The sequence below is a fragment of the Strigops habroptila genome, chromosome 4 (assembly GCF_004027225.2).
Source record: "Strigops habroptila isolate Jane chromosome 4, bStrHab1.2.pri, whole genome shotgun sequence".
NCBI lineage: Eukaryota > Metazoa > Chordata > Aves > Psittaciformes > Psittacidae > Strigops > Strigops habroptila.
The window spans coordinates 56,895,690-56,919,862 of NC_046358.1; the positions used below are offsets into that span (position 1 = coordinate 56,895,690).

Below are 24,173 nucleotides of genomic sequence, written 5' to 3' on the forward strand. Positions count from 1 at the left end.
AAAAATCCACTAGGGACAAGGTTCTATGAAGTAAGGTACGTTGGAGTATTTAATAGATGACACTTTAAGCCTGTACAATGCAACAACATTAAACTCTTCTGTGTTGGCTTTTTTTTTTTTTTTTTTCGCAAATTTGAAAACCAGGCAGCTAATAGTCAGTGCCACTTGATTAAAAACCATGCATCTGCCCTGGGGAACATTCAAAGCATTAAGAAGTTAAAAAGCACATACCCACTGATAAAGCATACACTAGACCACAAGGCAAAGTCCTACCAGTTCTTCAGCACGTGGTCTTAAATTTTCCTCCTGTCACAACAGATCTGTAGTGTCTAAACTTGTCTGTGAGCTTACTTAGAATTCATTTGCATATTCAGACAATTAGAAACTTAAGATGGTCCCAGTCTAAGGTGACTCCACTGATGTGTCCCTCCATAATAATCTAGTTGTCAGTCAAGGGTTTTCTATTGGGAGACATTCAGAAACAGATCAAGTATCACAATGTTTATTGATAGATACAAGTATATAAAATCAGGGCATGAACATGTCTTGATAAATTAAGTAGATTTCAGTACTATAGAGGGACCAATTCAAATTTCTCACCATGTCATGTTCCACACCCACAAAAACCTCTTCCAAAGGGCATTAAACCATCTTTCCAGCTGATCAGTTTTGTGCAAGTAAACGGTTTCTTTTTAGAAGACTTGTGCACTTGCCCAGGCTCAAGGATATTAAAACCTAGCACATAAAGCCCATTACTAGAGGTAGAAATACAGGCAATATACTATTACGGCAACAACCATCGATTACAGTTAAGGATTCTCTGTAACAACCAAATGGATAATCAAATATTGCAACAACTCAAGTATTACACTGAGCAAAGTGCATTTCTACAGTATTCAGTGTTGCTATTCAGTTTTCTAACTTAAAAACAGCCTACGATAACTGGCAGCAAAGAAGACCCTTGCAACAGACTGCTTCTGCTCGAGAACTTATGATGTAATTATTGCATGCTGCTAATACAATGTTACCTAAACGTTAAAGATACTCTAAAATATTTTTATTGTAGACTATTAAGACATACTACAAAAACCTTTTGCAGAGGATATCCTATTGACATACTTCTGCTTTAAATATTGTGAAACATTACAGCGGAATGAATTTTCGCAGTGGTTAGGTCAAATGCAGTTACATCATAGCAACAGTATGTTTGCACAATTTAAGGCTTTGGCTGGTTCTTTAGTCAGCTTCTTCTTCAGATTCTTCTTCTTCAGCAGTTTCCAACCAGGTTAACCATTGGTTTACCTACAGTTACAAAGAATTCATTTAAGGGAGCAGGAATTAATTCCCCACTATGTACTTTGGTAAAACACTGCTTCCCCCCTCAACTGATTTTAAAAATCTTTCAGCCACTCTTTGCACTAAATGCAGGTCTTAGGTAAAAGAGAGAAGTTCATCTTTGGTCACTCCTTCCTAGTAGAACACTCCATAGAGTTTCTACGTATTAACAAGTCTTTAATACTTCGACAGCGTACAGAAGACAAATCACTACTTCAACGATCAGCAAATTTACCTGGAATAAAGCTTTGCCTTTCCCTGGAAACTCTTGAGTAATATCTTCTTTCCATGCCAAGAAGGCTTCTTCTTCAATGATCTCCATGTCATAGAAATGAACAAAGAAGCGCAGTAACATGCCTATGGAAGCAAATTTAAACTGTTAGCTTTATAACCTTCTGAACAGCTTACCCGACTCTAAGAAATGTAGCAACAAGCCAGAAAGCTGTACAGACACAAGCAAGCAGACACACATTAAATCTTGGTAAGATCTCATGCACATACCTTTCGGAAAGTTATTGTTGTAGCAGTGCACCTGGAGTGCATACAAAGCACTCACTTGCAGATCAACATGGTCATGGAGGAACTTCTGCATTACCGGCTTGAAGGAAAGCAGCAGTTGTTTTTCCTGCTCTAGCTGCTCTTTAGATGGAGCAGATGAAGAATCCGATTCGTCACTAGGTGGGTTTACTTCACTAGAAATATACTGCAAGAAACTGGACAAAAAGAAATTCTGTAAACCAAGATGTAACATCTAGATTTCATGTTCTAGACCAGCAAGCACTCTCAAATTTAGTTTGCTATTACTGAAAATACCCTCCTGCTTGTATCAGCAGTTAGGTGCATACACAGTGGGTTAGCAATGTGGTTGACTGAGCAGCACCATGAAAATCTTAGCTTTGCTTCCCTTATGGCTCAAGCATTTTGTAAAAATATGCAAGTCTAGACTTTTCCTTCCTAAGGAAAGGCCACAACACTTCACACTGAGGCAAGCCTAGAGACTTGCTTTACATCTCAAATACAACAGCTGTTTAACGCTGGGGAGGTTCACTCAGAACCATTTACCTTCCTGTGTACTAAACGTTCTTCTGCAGAGCTACGTGGCAGCCTCCAGAGACTTAGTGATTTACTGAACTACATTAAGATGGCATCTCACCTGGTCATCAATATATTCACAAATCCCTTATCTACATGAAGTTTGGGTGAAATGTTATCTTTAATCCACTTATAGATGGCTTGAGGGGATGGATCCGATTTTATTTGCTTTAGCAGTTCCTTCTCCAGTTTCAGAAGCGGGAACAAGAAACTAAGTCCCTTCCCTTCTAAGATCTCCAGCATGCGGTCCTTGTTCTGGTCAATTTCTGACAAGCAAACAAGACAAAACACATTTAGTGCAGGTGCTAATCAAGATTTATACTCAATGGGTCATGGGCTTAACAACCTCTTAAGAAACACCGCTCCCAATAATCATGACACTCAGTATCATTAAAATAACTTTGTCTATTATTTTACTCCAGTGTAAAAAGCTGGTGAAAAACCATCCAGCATACTAATCAATATGAGGTGTCAGAAGAGCCACATGGTAACTCTTACCTGGTAACATTTTCTGCATATTCACTTTGCTTTGTTGGAACAATTCTGTTAGCCATTCACGATCTTGTAACTTAGCTAACTGCTGAAGGCAAAGCAGGAAGAGAGGGAAATGGGTGCCACTTTCCAGTGGTTGAGCCAGTTCGGAAATGCTCACCAGTTCTGAAATAATGGCACGTGCTGCAAACTGTGCTAAGTACGATTTCACCAACGGGATGTCCACCTCCAGTTTGGGGCACTGGTCCAATACATTCAGGAATGCCTAAGAAACAGTACACACACACACACACTGAAATTCAGAGGCAATTTTGTTCATGTGCACAGTAACACTCTTACTACCCAGGAGCTTCATGCTTCTCTTCTGCATTGAGTATCTTGCCCAGTAGTCCCCCGTTCCTGAAGTCCTGTACCTACATTTCTTCGTAGTTTCTTATGCCCCTCATACATTTATACGTTATGTCACCTCTCAGATCAATAGGACTTTAAAGCATTTGCACACTGCCTTTATGCAAGCTAAGCACCACAAACAGCCAAGCACAAAGACTGTGAGCCTACAAAACCACATTACCTGCATGAAGTTGTCACTTGTGGCTATTCCCTCCTGCTTGAGCAAGCTGATCAGAGTACTTGCTTTCTCTTTGTCTTCATCTGATCTATCTAGGGACTGAATGATTACTTTGCTCAACATCTCAGGAATGAAGTGTTTTGGAGCTCTCATTTCTCTCACAGTATTGACAGCATCATTAGCATTTCCATTGTTCAGATACTCAGTCACAACGGCTTCCTAGGAAAAAAGTATAGTTAAACCTTCATTTTTAAAGGGCATACATATAAAAGGCTTCAAGAAGCACCATTACCTACTTAACTTACAGTTTGTTTAAGCAGCTCTTCTTTAGAAGGAGGTGGTTTCTTGGTGGTCTTTGCAGGCTTTTCTTGTATAAGCGGTGGATTTGTTTTAAGACCAAGTTGAGGAGGCTGAAAAAGATACCAGAACTTGTTTCTTTGCAGTACATCTACCCACATGTATATCAAGTTTAAGAACACTAAACATGTACAAAAGCACATGAAAGTCAAATCAGGTTTTCATACATTGTTTTAATGTATCTTGGTCTGTGCAAAGAAAGACTTCTGTCTCCCTTCCCCTTTTAGAAACTTGTTTTAATTGTGTAAAGCGATTACATATAGCCATCAGTATTAAGTAACTTTTATGTTTACCTGTCCCAAAGGTGGTGTCTGAGTGCATGGTGGTTGAGCACTGGGAGGAATCATAGTTATCTGGGGCTGAAGCTTTGGCACTTGGTTTTTATTCATTAGAAAAGACTGAGCAGGTCTCAGGCTAATCTGTAAACAGATAAGTCAGAGAAAACCTCAACCTGTTTCAATTATTCTGAGTAAAAATACAGAGCCATGGACAAAATACCAACTGATCACACTGAAGCACGACTTTTCCATTTCTACAATATTAACACTCAGATACAGATTAAGCCACATGTACTCAATTCCCCCAAAAGCACAACTTGATCGTGTGCTTGATGAAAGTTACTAGTATTTAGTTCCACTGGTGTATCTGGGATTGCTCCTTTTAGATGCAGTATGTTAGAGACCCAAAAGCCATACTTAACACATTTGCTGATGTACTTTACAGTGACAATAAAAACCTCTACCAATTGCTCAGAAATCAGGATCCAAGTCTGGTTAACACTCAAAACAACAATGCAGTTTACCATGCATTTGGCATTTTGCCTATTAACCAGTTCTAAAAAATAAAAAAAAAAAAAGGGGAGGGGGGAAAGAAAAATTTAGCCTGGTCCAGCATTTAAGGGTTTATGAAGTTCAGGATTTTTGGAGGTTTTAATTAAATGTGCTGTTCTCAGTATGATGCATGGGAACTGATGTCAGAGTAGTGTTCTTGGGGAGGTGTGGGGGAAGGAAGGGACACCCCAAGAAATTGCCCTCATATCTCAGTCTTGCTCATAGGACGCTGGATACCCTAAGGAAAGTGAGGGGTAAGGTGAAAGAGAAAGGGACAAAGAAGGAAGAAGAGGAGGAGAAAGAGTTCCAGCATTAGTCCTCATAATAACGCGTCTTGCTATAATCATTGGGCAATATTGAGAATAGTCTTTAAGTAATGTAGGCATGTCATGTACCTCATCTGCATTAAGCTGTCCTTTCTTAGAAAACCGAGGTGGCATATCCTTCGACTGTCCTTGTTGCTGGGATAAGAGTCCCTGATTCTGGTTATGGTAGAGCTGGCTTTGCCCCTATTTCAGAAAGGGAGATATAGAGAAAGAAGTGCAGATGATGGAGTGGCGTACATCATATGGTAAGTAGTACCAGAGGGACCAGAGGCACGAAGATTCTACTTGCCAGGAAGGGAGAAAGAAGGAGCAGGGGTGGTGGGAAAGTAGCATCTATCCCTAAAAACAGGGCTATCTTATTTAAAACACACCTTTCTGACCCACCAAAGCCACATGCACCTTTTCTTGCAGTGGGGGGAAAAAAAGAAAAAGGGGAGAGGAAAAAAAGAAAAAAAAAGAAAAAAGTGTATTCCTTGCATCTCTTGCATGATTTAAAAAGTGGTTTAGAATTTTTGTATCAGCTGAGCATCAGTTCTTATCAGAATAAAATTCTGAGGAAGTCTTTGAACATAAGCAGACTATAATCCATAGCACACGCATCTGTAGAAGAGCTTCTAAACAAGCTGAAGTCACCCTGTGAACAGCATCTTCCTTACCTGATTTTTCAGAAAAGATTTGCCTAGATCTCCGAACTGTGATTGAGCAGAAGGCATGAGGTGACCCCCATGGCCATTGAAAAGCTGGTTTGAACGATGGCGTCCCATGGTGGGTGAAAATCTATCCTGAATAACCCCTGGACCAGTACCAATTCCGCTACCTGTATTATGGAGGCAAAACACAACTTTAGTTCTTGTTAAATACAGCACACCCAGAGTCATCCCAGCAGCTTTGCAGTTTGAGCGTACCTGGCATTTGTCCAAACATATCAGCAAGCCCTCCGAGTGGGTCCCTGTCAAGTTTCATCCTGGGTGGCATAAAGGGTCCCTCCAGAAAGAAGTCGCCTCTCATCCCTTGAGACATAGGAGCAGGAATAAAAACTCCCAGATCCTTTAAGATAGGAATTACCATTTTGGTCAGTTTGGAGTAATAGTCCCTGAGAAAGTCAAACTGTATCTCTGAACTATAGCAGTCCATTTGATTTTACTTTACTGTTACACTCTGCTGTGAAAACTACTCTTAAGTGCACAGCCTAAGTTTTGTGACATGGAGCAAGTAGTGTAAGGATTCACCTTTAACACTTAAGCAAAAGCCAAGCACAAGACTTTACATGCAACACTTACTTTTACTGCATCTTGACGGATTTGATTGATAGTCTTTGGTCCATTGTCAAGAAAAGCTTTGCGAGGAACCCAGTTGTGTTCTCTCAACTCCACAGTATCCTTGGAACATAATGCATTATTAGAAAAGGAATCAAGACAACTTCACAAGAAAAAGGACATAGTAAACTGTATTATCATCCTACCTGCAGCAGGAAACGAATCCTTGCTGGCAATTCCTTACTTGACATCAAGGAGCGCATTCGGGCAAAGTACTGATCCATTAAGGACTGGAGGAACAAAAGTGAAGTTACAAGTGAGGGCTAATTCTATCAATGTCTTGAGTATTTTTAGGGAAGGTGATCACATTCAAGACAACCAAGATAAAATCAAAGAGACTGCCCTCTTTCCTGCAATCTCAACCTCCCTAACAGCAGTAGAACTTAAGGAAAACTAATGGATCAAGACATCTGAATCAAAGATGAAGACCTGCCAATATCCTCATTATTACACCACCATTTCAAGTTTACATTCAAAACTCAAGCCAAGATCCAAAATACACTTATCAGATCACCTAGCTCGTGTTCAGAGTAAGAGTTCCTCGGCACATCTTTTCAAGCAGTATTTAGAGGACAACATTCTCACTTTCATCACTTCCCAATGAACCTAACTGCATTCTGGAAAGACATTTAAAACTATTTCAAAGATCAGCTCCTTTTGCCATCAAGAGATTTGATGCAGGAGCAGTACTCAGCACTCTCGTTCTCTGGAATTCAGGCCTCGGTTTATACTTATGAATATAACATTGCATGTAGAAGGCTCAGGCAATTAGGTGCCTTTGCTATAGAATTTAACTAGTTAAATGACTCATTGCAGTGGATATACACATACCTTGGCTTTTGCATGGTCTAATCTAGGTCCCACTGTCCTCATTATCTGACAGAGGCACTCCAAATCCTCCCCCATATCTTTGAGTTGGACTCTCTTCTTCTTTTCCAAAAGCTGAAACATTGAAGAGTAATTAGATATTTCATCATACTGTGAGAATTTATAATAACCGACAACTATGTATACAAGCACATGCAAAAATGTCATCTTGTTCTGACATCAAATGGACTTGAAAAATAATTTTCAAGAACTGATACTGAAGTATTTCTAAGTGTTTATGCTTTCAAGTGCCTGTGATACTTCTGTACAAAACTACATCTTCACTTGGAGACAATTCCCATGACTGAACAAAGACAATTTTACTTTCTATTCACACCAAAAGACTATTTCGAACAGCTGGGGCTAGATAACTGACAGGAAACATTTTTGTGGTATCGTATGGTCCAAAATTCCCGAAGCAACATAAACATTATTTTTTAAGTTCTATTTCACTCTTACCCCACACTTGATCTGAATACTCACTGTTTTGATGCACTTATGAAGGATAGATTCATGAATAAGATCAAGCTTGCCAAGTTCTCCAATGAATTTGATGTTCCCCAGCATCTTAATCTTGGCAATGGCTCTCTGTTCCTCTTCCTCAGGGAGGAGGGGACCATCATGCTTATCATAGACTGGAAAACAAAGAAGCCTATTTAACACGGCTGTGGAAAGACAAGATCAATTAATTCTATATTAAAATGGTTCTAAAGCTTACTATCAACATTTCTGGTTCGGTTTTCAAATTCATCTTGAAGTTTAGATATTAGGAGGCGTCTGAATGTCTAAAAGAGAGAACAAAGAGAACAATTACGTTAATCACTGCAACTATACATACTAGCAAAATTTATCATTCCAGGTTGAAAGGTATACTCACTGTGCTTTGCTTCTGTCCTGGATGACTCTCTGCTGATGGGCCATCAAAGTTGGGTGCATCTTCTGCCAGTCGCAGACATAGTTGAGCATACAGTGAACTATACTTGGGCTCTTCAAGGGCTTTGTCTACGATCTAAATAAATTTAATTTTGAGTAAGGTAGCATGTAGTAGGATGCAAACATTAGCTAAGTGAGCTGCAAGACACACAATGGAATATTACCACTCTATAAGATCTAACTTTCTTGCTATTTCAAACACACAGAAATAACGGATTCTGTTTTAATGCTACTCTTAATGCTGAAGCAAAGGGTAAGAGCTACTCCATGCTACCAAGAGCTTCTATAATGCTTAGCCAACAAATGGCACAAATTTAAAGTTTATCATCAGAAACAGTAAAGTTCTTCCCAATCTGATCTTAGATTAAACAAAGTGACATGATAGTTAAAACAGAGTACCAAGACGACACCTGTGGTAGCTATTCAAAGACCATTAGGTTTCTTCATTAGGGAAACAGGAAGAGGAATGGAGAGGGGGCAGGGAATTAAGACTACTAGCTAGCATCTCAAATAAAAAAAAAATAAACAAACACAAAAAACCCCACACCCAAAACAACAAAAAACCCCAAAACCCCCCAAAAACACCTCACACCAAAAAAAACCCCAAACAAAACAAACAAAACCCCCACCCAATCATGTTTAGTGACTCGAGACTGCTATAACAGTAAGCTAAAGTACATTTCCTCCCCAGTGTATCCTTTCTACACAAAAAACATGTGTGACATTTCTGTATGCTTAGATTATTAACATTAGCAATGTTACTTCTGTATCTCAAAACCAGCCAACTTCCGTTTTTAACATGCAAGTGAAGGGTAGTTAAAAGAAATGCGGCCAGCTTACCAGCAGTATGACCCCTTTTAGGATGAGCTTAGATTCTACACCCACATTGAGGAGCTCAAGGCATAGCTTGTCAAACTTTTCAGGAGTAAGCTTATTTAGTATGCTAAAGAGGAACAAAGAAAAATAATAATTCAGATTACACATATTGTGAGCATGCTATGAATAATTTTAGACTGAAGTTTACTTTTATTTTTTCAATCTATTTAACACAAATTGAAGTGCAGATTTCCATTTACATTTTTTTAAAAAACTTTATATTGTAAAGTATTATTAAGAAAGATTAATCCTCTCAAAATTTACTTCAGAAGTGTTTGCTGCTGGCTGGCCTATCAAATTCTGCCTTCTTCCCTCCAAAGAACATCACATACTCACCCCCACCCACCCCAGAACTCAAGACCCAGATGTCTTCCTTTCTTCCAGCCCATTTATTAGCTATACATTGCTAAGGAAAACAGTCAGAAAAACAATCTCCAACAACTTACCCTCTTACTTTCCTGAAGATTGCATCATGTCGTTCTTTGTCGTTTGCGGAGTCGTCATCTCGTCTAGTGCTTCGTGAAGGAATCCATTTCTGAGCGTTTTGCCCTGGGGTTTTCCCCAGGAACTCGCTGTAAAATTTTTAATAATACAATTGTCAAACAAAAACAATTTCAAGAACAGGCCTTTTAGCCTTTCAGTATTGCCTTAGTCTAATTCTGCTACTTTTGTTAAGAGCACGCACTTACAAATACTGCAACATCCGTTGCATAGTATTCACTCAGCAATAAAGAAACCCAAGAAAACCCTCTAAATTTAAGTGAAACGCATGAAAAAGCCTCAGCACCTGGTATCACTCATGATACACTTTCAACAGATTATACACTGTCCTGCCACAGACCACAGAACATTGAGATGTCATTAACTCCTTAGATATTCCTCGTATAACTTTGAAGAGACTTTATTTTCAACTCAGCATTCACCATCAAGCAGTCTCTGCCTTCACAATCATGCCAAATTAAAAGCAAGATTATATACCTGTTGCTGGCAGTCTTGGGATAGTGCTGAGGTGCACCCCTACCACCTCCTCCGCCTGAAGAAGCACTGTTAAAAACAACCATGAAATCTTGTGTGAGTTCAAACTCCCAATGTATTCAATTACATGTCACTTTCAGTATAAACGTACAATAAATTTCGATTTTCCCCAAATAACAGTGCTCACTAGTAAGTGTTCCTCAAACAAAACAGAAATGCACTAGTACCTGAAACGAGAAGCACCCCCTTCTGCAATCGCACTCTCCACTTTGGCGGCTTGACAACGAAGAATCTTCAAAAGAATAAAATTAAATTGACGGGGTGGGGAAAAACAAAACCTAGAAAGACAAATCAAGTGTTCATATTATAGTTGTTTCACTAGCATCCACAGTATCGAACTTACAATAAAAATACAAACGTTTGTTAGAGAAGAGACACCCTCAAGCACTAAACTTCATAAAAACTATAAAGCTCTTACTTATACAATATTGGGGATATTCACAGAAAGCCCAGTTTCATCATTATAGCCATGTTCACCAACGAAGGTGAAGGAGCATAGCTAATGGAATCATAGACTGAGAAAGTGCCTCGAATTCACCCTGTCAACCCCCCAAAAGCACTTGCAGAAAAGAACAAAACAAGTGCGGGGGGGGGGGTGGTGTTCCCCCCTCTGCTAGTACGGTACCATTAAATGAATCCTTTATTGCCATGCTTTACAAACTAGGATTAACTGTGGCATTACGAAGTAGTCAAGTTTCAAAGTGAGAAGTACCAGACCACAAAATACACACTATTAATATAGCAAGAGTAATGCATTCTACATCCAATTCCAAACGGCCAATTATGCCACTAAACAATGAAAAAAGCATCACCACTCCCCACCTCAGATTTCAGCTTGCAAGACAGCAGCAGGCAGGAAACTTTCACTGCACTGCGCACGTTGCAGAAAGCAAGTAACGGGGATAGAAACTCCCGAGCAGCACATAAAAAACCGCACAGGCATTTTCAGGCTCCATCCCAGATCTGCTCCGGCACATTATACACCGAGCAGAGAGTCACCTCCTCGGAAAGCCTGACGGAGAAACGCCCGACGGAACGGGCCACTCCGTCCCCGCAGCCCCCCGCACCGCTCGCCGCGGCGGAACCGCCCGCGCGGGCACGACGGACGGCTCCCAACATGGCGGCCGCCGAACAAAAGGGCTGGGGGAGAGGGAAGGGCGCCCCCCGCAGGAGGCAGGCGCCTCCCTGCCGCATGGAGCTGGCGGCTCCGGGCACTCCGAGCCGCCTCCCCTTCCCCCACCAGGCGCCGCCCGTTTCCCGGCCAAAGCGCCGCCAGGAGCCCGACCGGCTCTTTGTTCTCCGCGAGGGAGGTGACCGGGCTCCGCTTCTCCACCGCCGGCGGAAAACGGCGCCCGCCACTCGCGGCACCTGCTCCGGTCCGCCCGGAAAAGGAAGAGGGGGCAGCAGCCGGTATCGACCCCCACATCACCACCCCCGCTCAAGCAGCGCCTTCACGCTACTCGCCGCCTGAGTCTGAAAAGGAAATATGGGCGAGGCTGCTGCCGGCAGACACGGCTTCTCAGTAGTCTGCTTCCCCCGCAACGAGAAACACAAACGCGAGTAAAATAACGACTTAAAAAAAAAAAAAATAACGACAGATATATAATTTCGCCACCGACTTTCGCGAACAAACTTGTCCCTCCGCAGCCCCCTCTCCCCCCCCACCCAACACCTACCCTAAAAGATCCTAAGACGGCAGCCAGCTACGCGGACCAACCTACTCCCCCCCTTCAAGGGCAAACCGCTCGGGCACCGGGGCCGCTAAAGATCTCAGCCAAAGACGAGGATCCGGCAGCTGATCCGATCCCCCAAAAAGCAGAACTACCAACTGGCACACCACGACCCGACCCCCTCTCTCGCTGCAGATATACAGGCTCCAACCTCAAACGTTTCTACTCAGCTTCCCTTCCGCGCTTAGCAGGGGCTGCCGATCTCCTTTACGTTTTCGCTTAGGACCCGCGGTAATCCGAAAGTGGCCAGCAGAAGCGGCCATCGACCCGAGCCGCCATTTTGTGCGGAAGAAAGCGAGAAGAAGCCGACGAGAAAATGGCGGCCGCTTCGGGCAGCCGCCATTTTAAGCAGCAGCTGCAGCAGTACCCATTCCCTCCCGGTCCCAGATGATTCTTCCGCCACTCGCGCATTTCTCACCTTCTCTAAGGCCTTGTCAGCTTCCCCGGGTCCCGGCGGCTACCAAGGGCAGGGGAAAAGGCAAGAGAAGGGGGGGGAGGGGAAGGGAGCCGGGGACCGGGGCTGGGGAGGGGAAGGGGGGAGCGCGCGTGACAGGGCGAGCCTCCGAGTCACCACAGCAGGAGCAGCAACGGCCCAACGCTTCCCTCAGCCACCTCCATAGAGAGCCGACTCGCTGCCGCGTCTAAAGCGCACCGAGCCAGCCCCACTAACTTTATTACCCTTCACACAACCTACCCCACCTTCCTCCACCAGCCGCCAATCGCCGCGAAGGGCTCCGCCCGTCTTGCCAATCACAACCGAGAAAGGGGGTGGCCTTAACGCCCAAGTGGGCGGGGGAGAGAGGAAGTTTGGTTGAACTGTGCCATCGCCGCAGTGCAGCATCCGTATTCGTGAAAGTCGTTACGCCACGTCGTTGGCGATAGGGTCTAGGAGGTAAGGGAAATTTGCGCAAGTGGCGTACCCGGTTAATGGCGGAAGCTTGGATGCTTCTTGCAGTCGCTGTTAGCTCCTGTGCTTCAGCCATCAGAGAGCCCCACTTCTAAAGGCCTAGAGTGTGAGTTACAGTTGGTTCTGTCACGTTCACAGAAGGCTAGTTTAATATATATATGTATTCTGATAAGGTTTTTCGGCTTGGGGTTTGGTTTTGTATTTGGTTTTGGGGGTTTTTTTCGGTTTTTTTGTGGTTTTTTTTTTTTTTTTAATTTATTTAAGCTTAGGTTTTCCCTCAGTCAGACCACATGCAAATTTGTTTGAGGTAAGAATTTAGTGGATTGTCGAGTATAGTCCTGAGCTTGCAGTCAGATCCAAAGGAGGAGACTTGCCATTTGAGATCCTAGAGCCTGTCTATATGGATCCAATTTCAGGTTTGCTTTTTGGGTTTGGAAACTATTTCTATCTCTGCATGTGCTTTTGGCTGTTAACTGGCCTGTCCATGGCAGGGCATCCTGCAGGCAACCCATGGACAAACAGGATTCTTTAGAGTCATTTTTGTGTATTTATCATGCTAAGCATGCAGCTGGTGGTATTTTTTTGCTCTTGCTCAGTGAAAACAAAGATGGACAGGCTTTTAGCTATAGGTGGAAGTTTGAGTCTTGGGGAGATTTCCAGAGATTTATCAATGTGAGGTTTTATTCTGTAAGAGTCAGGTCTCAGTCCTAGATTTTCACTGAGGTAGCAGCTACCTGGGCTTCCCAAAGATTCAAACTTATTTGCTCTAGATGGGGCAGGACAGAAAACAAGAGCTAAGTAAACCTGACAACAAACTCCACAAGCATCCACATCTGCTTTGTTCACACACATGCCTTCCGCTTTCGGTTTGTATGAGTCATAATTCAGATGACTGGGAGAAAGTGATCCAGGTAGTAACTCTTGAACCATGTACACAGCAAGTCCAAACAAATGATATTGCAGAACTTGGGCTTCCCAGAGCCAATCTCATTCCTAATGCTTTCAACACACTGTACCACAATGTCCCAAGGGTTATATAAGACCTAAAGGGTGCTGTCATGCAGGAGTTCTTATGTCGCATCTTATCTGGGGTGAAGGTTGTTCAAGATAGGTTTCCCTATCTCATACCCATAAGCATTTAAGGAAATTTACTTACCAGATTATGTTACAGAAAATCTTGAGTAAACTACCTGAAAGTTTTGAGCACGTACATGTTGCATAAGGGTGAACATAACTGTGACAGGTATTTGTCATACCAGAATTTTTATATAATGACCCTTTCCTGCATTCAACCAATCATATTACTGCAAGAGCTTGGACCTTGGATGTGAATCTGCAAGAACAGAACTGTGTGGAAATCAATCAAAATCAATGGAATCTGGTTTGAAAGAAGGGGTCAATAGGCACAGAGAAAACAGCAAAGTCAAGTTTTAAACCAGTATTAAATCCAGTTAATATTATTGAACAAAACATTCTCGGGGTAAAAAATTAATAAAAATACTTGTAAATCTTAAAAACAGAAGTAAGAGTAAGGATTTTGTTTTGCATTGGATTGCAGAATAAAGTCATGCAGTGTTTCCAGCATAAGCATTCCAACACTCTTTGGGGTAGAGACCCCATGAGTGAAAATCAAAGAGAATTTATCTTTTTTTTTTTTTTTTTTTTTTTTGCAGTGGGAGGGAAAGGGGGGGACACGAGATGAGGAGAGAAGGGAATGGAAAACCTGCAAAACATGGTAGGTACATATTGACAGACCAGAGTATCATCTTTTTTGTTTGAAAGCATACTATAAAATACTTATTACCATAACAACAGATAAAACCCCCAACATTTGGTCAGTAAGAGAATAGCAGCAAATGATCACTATTTTCTTAAAACTGTGATTGTTTTTTTAGGACTCAATCCTGCGTTATATGAAGACCAGCAGGATATATGCTATTCTGTAGCTCACATTGACTTTGGCACATGGGAACCTAAGAAGCTTCGGTGCTTGGCTGCACATACCTTTCCTGCACATCTGTGCCACACTTTGTCAGCCTCAGACCAGCTGCACTAGTACAACTGATGAAGGCAATGAACTGTAGTACAGAGGTCGAAAAGATTGTGAAATGCCTTCTATTTTATACATCTCATCTACTTTTTATATTCCATGAACTAATGTGGAAGACACCATTATTCATGTCGGAGAATGTAGCAGCCCAATTGTTCATATGATTATTCAGTAACAAATTTACTTAAATAATCTTACTCAATTTGTCCCCTTGATTTACAAAATAATTAAAAAAATCAGCAAACGGCATGTAATAGCTATCAGTTTCAGTATCACTTTGCATCCATCAGTCACCTTAGTGTCCGCTCCCCTCCTTTTCCCTTTCTCTTTTCCACTTGTCCTGAACACCAGTGATGCTTTAATTCAAATTAGCTCTTTTACAGCTGACATAGTGGTAGTTCTGAATTTGTTTCTACAAGTCTGAACTTGCAGAATCTATGCATAATTCCAACTTCAGTGCACTGCCACTGGTTATTTGGAGGACAAAGGTTGTCTGTGAAGCGTCATGAGGAACCTATAGTGTTGCAGACTGTGTGGCACAGAAGCGGGAGTTTCTGCTGTGGATGCAGCATCTGGCTGAGAGGAAGAAGCATGCCTCTTGCAGTGCATATGGGATTGCTCAGAACCAGGACTGGCTGCTGTCATCTACCAAAACAAGCCATAAAATGTGGGAAAAGAGCTTTGCAGAACTGGGAATCTTTCCTTACTATTGCCAAGCTGGAATCACCATAACTTTTCCTGTGTAGTACGTTGCATTGCAGTGATTACAAAGCTGAGCCCTGCTGGGTGGATATTCCAGAGTGCTGATGACAGGGTAGCTGTAGCAGTGGCACTGTACCATCTCCGGTAAATACTGCATCTCATCACTGTACTGGTTGTGGATCTAGCTAGGTTGGGTTTTATGCAGAGCACCCAATTAATGTAGTATAGACATGCATATAATGTGAACCAAAGCATCCATGTGGAGTAATTCACTGAAAATTCGCACCCTAATTTACTCCATGCTAATTTCGCCAACATAATCACTTTCTGCACCTTCTTACTTTCCAAATAGTTTTTCTGCCTGGCTTTCTGAGTGAGCCTTATTTTTTTCCAAAGCCATCCATATATAGTTCCTGACCCACCTCATGAAACAGTCACAAACATTTAACCAAATGTGCTCATACAGTTTTCCCCTGTGATAGAAGTCTGTCTCAAGGAGAGCTGTTCTGTAGAAAAAAGGCCTGGGGGCAGATTGGGGGGTGGGGTAGGGAGGATGATGACACACAGTAAAAATCAAACCCAAACTGAAAAACACACCTATATTTGTCACTTAAACAGGTTTTTTGGCACTTCTACTGAAGCAGAATTCTCTTACCAGCAAACCCATTTATACTGTGCAGATGCACTATTATAAGAATTATTCGCATTGTGTTTTGGAAAAATGCACTGATATACTGGTTATGTGCCTAATTTGTGCAGTATAACACTGATGTGTTGCAGAAGGCATTGATGTTGTTCTCTACAGGGTTTTAATTTGCAGACTAGATACTGGAATTGAACTTCTGAAAGATCTGTAGAGTTTTAGTGTGGCCGATTTAATGATATTTACTGAGGCAAGAGCACGTCAACCCTTCAAAACAGTGGTGGACTTCTAACTGCCTGGGAGGTCACTTCTCTTTTCCCCTTTCTTTCGAAAAGCCTTTGTTTGTAGATTTCAGTGAGTCTTCTATCTAATGGAACCCATAATTTTGCTTTCATCCATTTGTCTTCTGAAATGCTCTTGCCTACACCTTAACTCAGCACCTAGATTTGCTGCTGCTCAGAACCAGTCCTTTATACTTTACCAGATACATTAAATAAATCTCCTTATTCTCTATTTAGGACCCTTGACCTGGTTTCAGCTGGATTTCTTCAGAATAACAATCTGGCACTTACAATTGCACAGGACTCTTACGGTGGTTCTTTTTCAGAAAGCTGGAAAGATACTCGGGGTGTGACTTTATAGTCAGCCAGTGAAAACTGCCTAGAATATTCAAGTGTCAGAGATACTGATACTTGATCAGTACATGTTTATACAGGCAACGAAAGTGAGGCAGTGCTCGTAACAGTACAGCTTGCTTTGCTTTCAGAGTCTTATTTAGAACAGTCAATATTTTTACCTAATATAATTATGTTAATGCGTAATCATCATAACTTCCAAAAAGGAACATTGCATATGTATTACCAGAGTGGTTTAGGGAATAAAAAAAAATCCCAAAACAACCAAACAACAAAAAAACCCCACAAAAACCAAATATGCCCCCAAAACCCACAAAAAACTCCAAACCCAACAGTGGCTGTCTTCTCAGGAGGTCTATTTCAGTGGAGCACGTAAGCTGCAGAAGTTCTACCTTCGCCAATCTTCTAAAATGACAGATTTGTTCATATTCTTTAGGATCAAGAGAGCGAGTGTACTGTACTGCAACGTTCTGTTTCTGACATTGGTTAGCACCAGCTTTACAATAAAGTGAGAAAGCTTTAAAATTTATGATTTTCATTATTTGCTAAAAGAAGAGCTTTTCTGTCTCCTAACCACTGCCAGTTCATGTTTGAATTACCTTAAAGCATATTTTATAGTTAGTAGTATTTCATTTTTCTATGTTGATATTCAATTTTGACACCCTTTGGGCCTCACCAGTATTATGTCTTTGTGAGTTCTGTGGTTTAATTGTACGGTGTTTAAGAAGTTATGATCCTTCTATCAGTTTTAAAATGTATTGGCTTGATTCCATTGTAACCGGCCTGCTTAAGTGGTTTTGTGGCAGTCATCGTCTATATGAAATACTTATCACATTCATAAACGTTTACTGGAGCTGAACACAAATTACAGTTGATTGAGTTGGAAGAGCATCAGAGTGTCCTATAGCTGCATTGCATTACTGTTATCTTTATAAAAATAGATTATTGGTGAACTCAGAAACATGGATAGGAAATTACTGTTATTAAAATGCTGCACTTGGTATTATCAAAATAATTTCATATTACCTTTTCATAGCAGAAAATGTTGTGTCATGGTTTGTGTGTGTAGAAAACACTAGGAATATACCACAGAGCACGTATATACTCTTAGTTGCTTGTAGAAAAGGGCTTTTGTTGAACATAGTGAGCTACTCCTTGCTGTTTACCCATGGGCAGAAACGTAGAATGTCTTCTTACAATTTAAAGTGTATTCACACATAACAGTTACCAATGGTTGCTATTAATATGATTTCTGTTAATGCCAAAGGATAGCATTAATACTCTTGTTAGGTTTCTGTAAGGGCCAGATTTTCTGTTATTTGGGGAATCAAAAGTGCACTTGAGCTACAAGAAGGGTGAGGAAAAGCTACCTAGCATTTTGAGTCATCAAGAGGAAGCAAAAATACAGGGAAATCAGGCAAATAGTAAATCCAAGTTAACCTTTTAGAAGTCAGTGAAATCCTTGTGTTTTCCCTTGTTAACTGTCTGAAAAGTTCAAACCTTTCCTTAATATGAAAAGATTGCTTGTACATATGAGCATGTTATTACAAACCTGTGTTTTTAAATAGATTCAGGAACATTAGATTACAATAAACAGGTTTTCCATTGTTTGATCTATTTATTAAATCCAGTCTACTTAGTGTGTTAAAACTGTTTTGAATTTGTGTAGATTATTTTTATGTTGGCATTCTTCAGTCCTTAATTCATTTAAAGCGTGTGCAGCTACTCATTAAAATTCTGTAATTTTTCCCTATTTTGATAAAATCAGTTTGACGTCTAAAGAAATTGCATAATGGAGGCTTTTTCCCATTCATACCCAAATTGTTGCTTATACCTAGTTTGGGAAGAGAGATGGGGAAGGAGAACTGAAACCACTATGAGAACATTACCTAAATCAGGCCAAACACCTGAAGACTCTCAGATGTTAGAAAAAAACCCAACTTAGGTCTGACTCTGAAGCTAGCTTTTATTAACCAGTAGGTATTTCTGGCTTCATGTGGCATGATCTTATGCCGTGCAGGAGAACTTAAGCAGGTTCAGAGGAGGGCTACAAAAATTATGCGAGGGCTGGGACACCTCTCCTGTGAGGAGAAGCTGAGAGAGTTGGTGTGGTTCAGCCTGGAGAAGAGAAGGCTCCAGGAAGACTTCACTGTAGCCTTTCAATCCTTAAAGGTGCATTATAAGAAAGATGGAGACAGACTTTTTAATAGGGCCTGTAGCAATAGGACAGAAGGTAAGGGTTTTAAACTAAAAGAGAGATTCAGCCTCTAAGGAAGATTTTTTCTTTCTATTTTTTTTTTTTTTTTTTTTTAGTGAGGAGAGTGCTGAGGCCCTGGCACATGTTGCCCAGAGAAGCTGTGGCTGCCCCATCCCTGGAAACATTCAAGGCCAGGTTGGACGGAGCTAGAGCAACCTGCTCTAGTTGAAGATGTCCCTGCTCATTGCAGGGTGTTTGGACTAGATGGCCTTTAAATGTCCCTTCCAACCTAACCCATTCTATGACAATGTTAAATCTGTTCTGCAGATTGAAAATGTTTAATTCTCTGGAGCAATACATGCCATTTCAGCACCATAGAATTATTTCCCATCAGCCAGCTTCACAAGTTTAGTGAATTTTGGAAATGAATAATCATTAACAAAAGGTAAAAAGGACTTCAGAGAAGTGTTTGAATAACATGATCCCATTTCTTTGGATTCTCTCTTGCACAATTTTGAGTAAAAATGAAAGGTCTGAAAAGAAAACATTATGAAAACTTACTTCTTTTGCAAGTTCTGAGCTAGCATGGCCTTGCCACCTGGCAACAGCCTCACATGCAGCTGTGGGAATTGTTATATTATGGTTGGTGAGCAATCTCGTGGAGGGTTGCAAGGTGAATGGGAAGGGGTGGGCAGTGGGGGAGCTAAGTGGTATGTACGCTTATTGTAAAATACCTGTAATCTACAACTGGTGCATTTTTCTCTGGATTTCTGTGGTAAAAGGGAAGTGGTTTTGGTTTGGGTTTGGTGGGGTTTTTTGGTTTTTTTTTTTTGTTAGTTGGCTTCTGTTTTGGTTGGTTTGGTTTTTTGTTTGTGGGTGGTTTTTTCAGTGAAAAACTGCAAGTAAGCATAATTTCATACTAGGTAGTTTTTCTTGTAAATATAAAAGGTTTACTGAAATGATTCTCATTTTACGAGCCTTTCAGGCTTAGCATTTACATGCTGTGTGTCTGAAGCAGAAGTCCCACATACAGTGAATCCCAAGTTAACACATCTGCCCACAGATATGTGTTTGTTTCAGATGTAAATAGCCGAATCCCTAGATTGAGATGATACTGGCTTGAATTATAGCATTTTCTAGAGATTAAGTTCCTGGATAATTTCTGTTTTCAGTATTGTTCAGATATTGTGAGAGCTGAGCCTGCTGGGATTAACGTACTTAAAGACTGACATAAAAACCACTCTTGAGCTAATCAAAAGCCTTTATTCCTTCTATAGGCTCCTTGTATTGTAATTCTGGCAAGTGGACCTCTGTTTAGGCCCTAAACAAACACAAAAGGCCATAGCCTTGTAACTACTGACTTAATGTTTATTTTCTTAGGGATTAGTTTGACTCAGCATTTTATCTATATTGTATATTTTATTGACTCATTTATTGAATGCAGCAGCTTTCGGAGAATTAGCTGAGAGCAGAGGTATAGGGTGGTTGCTTCAAAGATACTACCACGTCTGATTTTCATCTAGCTCCATTAGAAAATAACAGGTTTATTAACAGTTGTTTCCTAAATAACATTGGTGGAAAATCTTAAGAGAAATAGGAGTCAGTAATTTAAGTTTAAAGCCTGTTCTGATTAAAGGAGACAGTTTTGTTTGTCCAGCTTTGCAAATTAGAAGCAGCAGGAAACTTCAGTCAGAGTTCAGATTCTTACTCCTCTAAGGGGCTAAAATACCTAGAGAAGCCAAAACGTATACAAACAGTGTCAAAACTGTTCCTGTCAATGGGTATTTCCATCCTCAGTTAGCTTGGTAAAAACTTTCTGGTGTTCCTTATACTTGTCCTTCTCTTCCTTGGTCCTGATTTGCTTAAGTAATAAATATATTCTTAGCTAGCTCCCCATTCATCTTGCTTCCAGCAACCACATTGTGAATACGCTCACATTATGTCTTTTTGCCAAACAGATACAGAATCATGATAGCACTCTTACAAATAGAGAAAGAACAAGGCTGAGGATGTGTCATCAGAACACTCTGGAAGATGAGTCCAAATGCTTAGAGTTTATGGATGAAATGAAATTATAACTTGGATACTTTAAGCTGGGTGTCTTAAATTATTAAAGCACTTGCTAATAAATTAAAAAAACCCCCAACAGTTAAACCACATTAATTTTGAGCAATAGGAATATCTAATTAGAAATATAGCACAGTTTAACTGGTAATTTTAAAAAAAGGTAACCAAGATTACTTTTCCTGTGTATACCTAAATAGAAGCCAGAGAGAAGAGTCCAAGGGCTTAAGCAAAGCTGTTCACCTGGGATAGGTAAACAAGGACTGAAGCTGTCTGCCTTTAAAGTGGAGTGAAACAATAGCTATATTCTGTGAAGTATTTATAAAACTCTTCTCCTTTTTCATTACTCTAAGCTATGTTTCCTACTTTCACTTTTCGTGAAAATCAGAACCCATAAGGGATTGATTTTAGATAGAATAGGTACAGGGAAAAGTGCCTTTTTTTTTTTTGGCAACATTAACATGTGCAAGAGGGAAAACAAATGATATATTGTTCCTTCAGAAATACTAATGACATAGGCTATGGTGTTTGGGTGTGCTAAAACTGGAAAACAGATCATTTGTGCTTTTTTTTTTAGTGTGAACTTCTTTTTTCTTCTATAATTTTTTGTCTTTTCCTGACTTAAATTATCCTCATAAACAAAAGATACAGCTTCCTTATTTTCGTATTTGTGCCCTTCAGTTAATAGTAAAAATTTAACGCACAGATTTAGGGTGGCATCCTTAACCTCTGTATTTTCCTAGTACATACCATGGATACCATGAATTTCTTCACTGTTAACATTATTTTCAAGGCAATAGATAATGAAGTTTGGTAGGCAACAGGTGTAGTCACATCAATTGACTAAGACGAGGAAGAACTAGTACAAAGCTAGATTATATTATGGATAAGTTATCTATTTTCCTACCTGTAATCAACCAACATTATACTCTTCCTGCTTAATACACAATTGTATTTACATATAGTGTATTGCCAGGAGGGTTACTTGCAGAAAAGATACCTTTTTTTTTTTTTTTTTAAAAAGAGGACTGCACCTAAATGTATTTGCAATTGCTTTGCACTCTGAATTGTTAACAGCCATACAACATGAAGAGGCAAGGCAAATAAAGATGCCAAGAACAGATATAGTCCATTTGAATTGACTGGAGGTGAACTTTGGGTGCAGAGTGCTCTCCTCTAACTGTTTTTTCTTTTTGTGTTAGCAAAAGTTGCAAAGCAGTAGAAGCCAAGTTACAGAAGACAGATTTTATCTGTAGCAAGCTTCATCCTGCCCAAATTGTGTCATAAATGTTACAGAAACATCAGATAGAATATAGGCAAAAAAGAAACCCAACTCACGTAAGCACATGTTCTACCTTCTAGCAGCTATGTTTTGGATACTTCTTCTGAAGTCCTTTTTCTCCTCTTATCAAAGTTGCATAAACCCTCTAAACATTTGAGTGTAATCTTATCTAGTTCCAGTGCAACCTCTTTACCCTACCTGGAGCACCTGTGTGAAAGCAGAAGAGGAAATTTAACTCTATACTTGGTGGAGATTGTTGTCACTCCTCAATAGAAAGAAGAACATAAAGTCTTTTAAAAGAAGTTGTAATTAACGTTCAGGTCCAGTGGCTGCCCGGGTCAGCAGAAATTCTGAGTAGGGTAAAGCATTTGAAGATCTGATATTTGCATCGCTGATACGTTAAACTCATTAGTGACTTCCTCTATTCTGATAGTGGTCTCTTTCCATAAATCTTTGCAGGACAGATGGGTTTCACAAGCTACAAGTCCTTATCGAGATCTAGGATATTTCAACAGAGAACACATCCTAGTTGGTATGGCAAAATTTGATCAATTATTGCTCCTTTATTCAAACTGCTGTTTCATTGATTTACATGTTTTAGGCAGAAAGAATCTAAAAGAAGTCTTTAGGCTTCTTTTAAAAATGCAGATCATCATGGTATTTGTATTTTCAGATATGAATTAATATAAGGAATATTGTCTATTATATCAGTGAAATGTAAGCTTTTTTTTCTCCCTTCCCCCTCCCCCCCCCATCCCTGTATATATTACTAAGAAGCATTTGTTGTTTTCTTTGGGGTTTAGCCAGCTACCAAGAAAAAAAAAAAGCTTCAGTATTTATGGTCTAGGCCAGCAAGATCTCAGAATCAGTGGACCTCAGGATTCAAAAGAAGCTTTTGCATGTACAACTTTACTGCGAAGGATCAAACAAAACTGGTGTCAAAAGTCTCACTCCTGTCTTGCTAGAGCTGATCTTAAAAGGCTTGGCATTGATGTTTCGAACAGTTTGTTCTGTTGCAAGATGCAAGAACTTGTCACTTCTGCTGTCCCCTCTCTGGCTTGCTGTAACTGAGCTCATGAAGGGAAATCAGTACTAATGCAACTAGGGCTGCCTAGAGAAAAAAAAAGAACTGAGAACACTGTTGGCCTCCTTTTGATGTCAGTCAATGATCTAGCTTCGTAATGCCATCTTCTCTGTATGGTGTTATAGCCTATTGCAGATAACAACTGTAATTAACTGTAATCTAAAAAATTATGGTCAGACTACAGTAATATTGATCTTTGTTTTCATGGACTGTTTTTTAAGAGGGAGAATTCAAAGGGATTTGCTTGAAGGACATCATTTTGCCTCATACCTTGCTAAGAGGACAATAAACACAAAAAGTGGGATGCGAATTTCCTACTTAAGGTGAGAGAGTACAATACTTGCTTTATCTCAATTTTAAGTATGCTTACTTGGACAAGGAGTGTAAATTTCCAAATCTGTAGATAAAAGTATACAAGATATGCTTGCTCTAGCATGTCTTTTTTGTTATTCAGTTGCAGGATTTATGCAGGCCTTATAATCACTAATTTTTTAAAAGAAATTTTAGACACTGAAAACAAGGTGTGTAGTTTGGGTGGTAAAAAAGAAAGACAGTAAGACTACCTGAAGTGATATACACCATACTGACATCTAATTGAAGAAACAGTGGCATTACTACCTTGCTTATGATACTGTGAGTAGGTAGAATATATGGTGCATTTAGCTTGAGAACCTTTGCTATTAAGCCAGACTAAAAAATATTTTGGGCTACATATATGTGTAATATGTGTTTTCTTATAAAATCTAATTGCTAGCAGGTTTTGGTTTCTTGGGTTTTTTTGGATTTTTGGGGTTTTTTTGCTATTCATTGTTGTATAATTTAGATACAAAGATAGGGAAGAGCAGTCAGACT

At 40.2% G+C, this 24,173-nt stretch overlaps 1 protein-coding gene, 1 long non-coding RNA gene and 1 other non-coding gene across 9 annotated transcripts in view; 1 reads left to right on the plus strand and 2 right to left on the minus strand.

Annotated features, from left to right (window-relative positions):
* Positions 1 to 108: 108 nt before the first annotated feature.
* EIF4G2 (eukaryotic translation initiation factor 4 gamma 2) lies at positions 109 to 12,490 on the minus strand. 7 transcript variants are annotated; one of them, XM_030484919.1, is made up of 22 exons: positions 12,176 to 12,490; positions 10,195 to 10,305; positions 9,971 to 10,036; positions 9,439 to 9,564; positions 8,957 to 9,059; positions 8,061 to 8,192; positions 7,902 to 7,968; positions 7,667 to 7,818; positions 7,148 to 7,258; positions 6,463 to 6,546; positions 6,281 to 6,379; positions 5,906 to 6,047; positions 5,657 to 5,817; positions 5,070 to 5,183; positions 4,138 to 4,263; positions 3,793 to 3,897; positions 3,491 to 3,706; positions 2,926 to 3,184; positions 2,489 to 2,693; positions 1,837 to 2,048; positions 1,571 to 1,692; positions 109 to 1,302 (listed from the first exon to the last, which is right to left on the minus strand). In XM_030484919.1, the coding sequence occupies exons 8-22, from the start codon at positions 7,748 to 7,750 to the stop codon at positions 1,237 to 1,239; spliced, it is 2,106 nt and encodes a 701-aa protein (XP_030340779.1). In that variant the 5' UTR covers positions 7,751 to 7,818; positions 7,902 to 7,968; positions 8,061 to 8,192; positions 8,957 to 9,059; positions 9,439 to 9,564; positions 9,971 to 10,036; positions 10,195 to 10,305; positions 12,176 to 12,490; the 3' UTR covers positions 109 to 1,236. The 7 variants fall into 7 exon arrangements, with proteins under 7 accessions (XP_030340779.1, XP_030340780.1, XP_030340782.1 ...); XM_030484920.1 differs by lacking the exon at positions 12,176 to 12,490 and adding an exon at positions 11,909 to 12,069; XM_030484921.1 differs by lacking the exon at positions 12,176 to 12,490 and adding an exon at positions 10,850 to 10,923 and having other exon boundaries at positions 128 to 1,302; positions 10,195 to 10,259.
* Positions 4,871 to 5,028, minus strand: LOC115607784. Its single transcript, XR_003991349.1, has one exon. It is a non-coding gene; the product is annotated as a small nucleolar RNA SNORD97 (small nucleolar RNA).
* LOC115607528 overlaps positions 12,445 to 24,173 on the plus strand; it is a 58,576-nt gene continuing 46,847 nt past the window's right edge. Inside the window, exons 1-2 of the long non-coding RNA XR_003991261.1 lie at positions 12,445 to 12,770; positions 14,338 to 14,399. This is a non-coding gene — a long non-coding RNA (uncharacterized LOC115607528). The remainder of the gene's footprint in view (positions 12,771 to 14,337; positions 14,400 to 24,173) is intronic.

Bases quoted from the DNA above. Each gene is read 5' to 3' on its own strand.
- EIF4G2 (XM_030484919.1), bottom strand. From the start codon at position 7,750: ATGCTGGGGAACATCAAATTCATTGGAGAACTTGGCAAGCTTGATCTT. The intron at 4,264-5,069 runs GTACATGACATG...ATCTGTTTACAG, and splicing joins GACAGCTTAATGCAGATGAG to ATTAGCCTGAGACCTGCTCA. The intron at 3,898-4,137 runs GTAAACATAAAA...TATCTTTTTCAG, and splicing joins AGACACCACCTTTGGGACAG to CCTCCTCAACTTGGTCTTAA.